At 61.6% G+C, this 3,130-nt stretch overlaps 1 protein-coding gene across 1 annotated transcript in view; it reads left to right on the top strand.

The window, feature by feature from the left end:
- Window positions 1-2: 2 nt before the first annotated feature.
- Window positions 3-3,130, top strand: part of CSPG5 (chondroitin sulfate proteoglycan 5 (neuroglycan C)) — a gene marked incomplete at its 5' end in the record, with an annotated part of 6,546 nt that continues 3,418 nt past the window's right edge. Inside the window, one exon of the mRNA XM_005867218.2 lies at window positions 3-106. Within this exon, the coding sequence (XP_005867280.1) occupies window positions 3-106 (104 nt within the window). The remainder of the gene's footprint in view (window positions 107-3,130) is intronic.

The raw sequence follows: 3,130 nt of genomic DNA, 5'->3' as shown, positions 1-3,130 counted from the left end.
TCGTGCGGCACAACAGCTCCTGCCGGTCGGTGTGCGACCTGCTCCCCAGCTACTGTCACAACGGCGGCCAGTGCTACCTGGTGGAGCAGCTGGGCGCCTTCTGCAGGTGAGGGCGAGGGTGCGGCCAGTGTGTGTGAGGAGCCCCGCCCGGGAGGGACGGGCCCAGCCTCCGAGGGACCCTGTGGTCAGAGGACCCCGGGCAGCAGCTGCTGCGAAAGTGCCGCCCAAAGGCGCTGCCCGGGACCCGTCGTGGAGCGGGTCCTCGGGGACAAGACCGTGTTTCCTCTCAGGGTCGTGTCCTTGATCCAACCGCTAACTCTAAAGGCATAAGGGCTCTGGCCAGTGTGGCTCAGGGGATAGAGCGCCGGCCTGTGGACTGAAGGGTCCCGGGTTCCATTCGGGTCAGGGACACAGGCCCGGGTTTCGGGCTTGACCCCCAGTGTGGGGCGTGCAGGAGGCAGCTGATCCATGATTCTCTCTCATCATCTTTCTCTCCCTCTTCCTTCCTCTCTGAAATCAATAAAAAATACATATATATTTTAAAATAGAGGCAAAGGGAAGGGTTTCGGGGGGGCCTTTGCTGCTTGAGGAGTTTTGGGGGGGAGAGAGTGTGTCCTTAAACCTACTTGGGAGGAGAGACCACGGCTGACCACGCCCCTGAGCCCCCGGCCGGGCCGAGCTGGGGCCGAGCGTGTGCAGTCAGCGTGAGGCCCTTCTCCTGGGGCCGGACCCAGCAGAGAGCAGCCGCTCGAGCCAAGTCAGTCTGACCGGGGGCGGCAGAGGTGGTGGGGTTTGGGTCGTGGCTTTTCCCTTCTACCTTGATTTCTGTCTCCTTGGAACACCGTCCAGAAAAGACACAGAGAGTGCAGTGGCTCTCAGGACACTGTCCGCAGCACCAGCCCATGCCTCCTCAGGGATTGCTCTGTCCACGGCCCTCGCCAGAGGGGGGTAACCTGCCGGGGAGCCCGGGCCGGTCCTGGGAGATTCGTGGGTCGGGCCGATGTGCGGGGAGCTGCCTTCGTCCGCTCCTGGCCTCAGGCTCTCGGGGACTTGTTTCTGTCGGTCCTGGGAGGAGCGTTTCTAGAGCCTGGGTGTCTTTTTAAAAAATACATCGTATCGATTTCAGAGAAGAAGGGAGAGGGGGAGAGAGAGAAACATCGATGAGAGAGAATCATGGATTGGCTGCCTCCTGCACATCCCCCACTGGGGATCGAGCCCACAACCTGGGCATGTGCCCTTGACCGGAATCAAACCCGGACCCTTCAGTCCACAGGCCGACGGCTCTATCCACTGAGCCAAACTGGCCAGGGCATGGACGTCTTTTTTAAGTGTCATTCCCAATGTTCCTTTTTCTTGGTCTTTTTGGAGGCGTGTGAAGAATTCAAATCCTGGAGGTCTTGATGTTCTGACAGGAGAGTAACATGTAGAAAGCATGAATGTTGTGCCTTTGGCATGAAAACTTGACTTCCAGTTCCTTCCTGTGACGTTGTTTCCTATAAATGACCACAGCACTGAGGTCACTCATAGAAGGATGTGTCGTCCCCCCTCTCCCCCCCGCCACCCCGTTCTGAGTGGCGTTACCGAGCCACGGCCAGAAGGAGCTGCTGTGATCAGGAAACAATGGTGGCCCGGCCACGGTGCCTCAGTGGTCGACCTATGAACCAGGAGGTCACGGTTGGATTCCCGGTCAGGGCACAGGCCCGGGTTGCGGGCTTGATCCCCAGTAGGGGGTGTGAGGGGGCAGCTGATCCATGATTCTCTCTCATCACTGATGTTTCTCTCTCTCTCTTCCTCTTCCTTCCTCTCTGAAATCAACAAAAATATACTTAAAACCAAACAAAAAAAGGGACGAAATAATGGTGACAAGACCGTGTGGTTGGCGAAGGGCCACCGGACATGGGAGCGCCTGTGATGTTGCTCCTCATGTCACTGGGGAGACCACATGATGGATGGAGCCGGGAGGCGGGGTCTCTGTGGGAAACCATGGCCCATCCTAGTGGAGGTCTGAGTTTCACCTTCAGAGGAAGCTCCCACCAGAGTGCGCCCTGCGGAGCCCTCGCTGCCCCTGGGGAGCCAGCAGCGTCCCCGGCACCTCCTGGGGCTCTCGGGGTTCCCGGGTGGGGGAGTCAGCTTGTCTGGTGTGGCCATGTGGCCTTGGCTCCCGGGTCCTCCCTCGGAAGGTCACGCCCCCCAGGTCCCCTTGCTCAGCCTCCCTCCCCGCTGCGCACACCAGCCGGCTGAGGCTTGGGAACGGTTTTGCATTCCACGCACAGAGGCTGCTGAGCCACAGCTGCAGACTGCGGCGCCTTTGTCTCAACGACCCGCCGCAGAGGACGGGGCGGAGAGCCGGGCACAACTTCTCCCGAGCAGTGGGCTAGCGCCACCGGCCTCCCGGGCCCGGGTCGGCGGGGAGGGAGGGCATCCCCCGTTAGCCACGTCCCCCACCCTGCTCCCTCTGGGTGTGGAGGAGCCGGTCCTCCCTCCTCGCCTGGCACTCACCCTGCCGCTCCTGTCCTCCCGCTCGGCCTGCCTCTGTATCCTTCCACATCTTGCCTCTTTGAAGCAGCCTGGTTCCCATGGAAACAGCAATGTCATTGGGAGAGTTGGAGCCTGGGAATGTCCCCAAGGGCAGGAGAAAGTCACTCAACAAAAGGACCAAACCCACCCGAGGGGCGATTCTCACGATGCTCTCCGGGCAGTTCTCACGGTGACAGGACCCAGGCTTGGGGGGCAGAGCGTTGGGGGCCGCAGAGATGGGAGCGGGCGCGCCTCGTCTGGGTCTGGTTCGCCACATGACCCGGGGGGACTGCACAGCAACAAGCAGGCTGCATGTGTGGGGCGTTCATCTTGTGTTTCATCTTCTTTCAACCGGAGCCCAGGGCTGGGGGTGGGGCAGCTGAGAGCCCTGCGAGGGGAAGCCAAGCTTCCCCGTGCTCCTGGCCGCCCCTCAGCCAGCGACTGGCCAGTGCGTTCGGTACCTCGGGCCCTGGCTACCTTGATGTCATGGACCCAGAGCGGCCCGACCCACTGCTTGGGTGGCTATGGCCGGGCCAGGAATCTCGGCTACGAGGTCTGCCCGGCGTGGGGCAGCCCGGCTCCCGGGCGTCCTCGGACCAGGCGGGGAGGTAAG

This window comes from Myotis brandtii, unplaced genomic scaffold (assembly GCF_000412655.1).
Source record: "Myotis brandtii unplaced genomic scaffold, ASM41265v1 scaffold246, whole genome shotgun sequence".
Taxonomy (NCBI): domain Eukaryota; kingdom Metazoa; phylum Chordata; class Mammalia; order Chiroptera; family Vespertilionidae; genus Myotis; species Myotis brandtii.
This window is presented reverse-complemented; position numbering and strand designations above follow the sequence as displayed.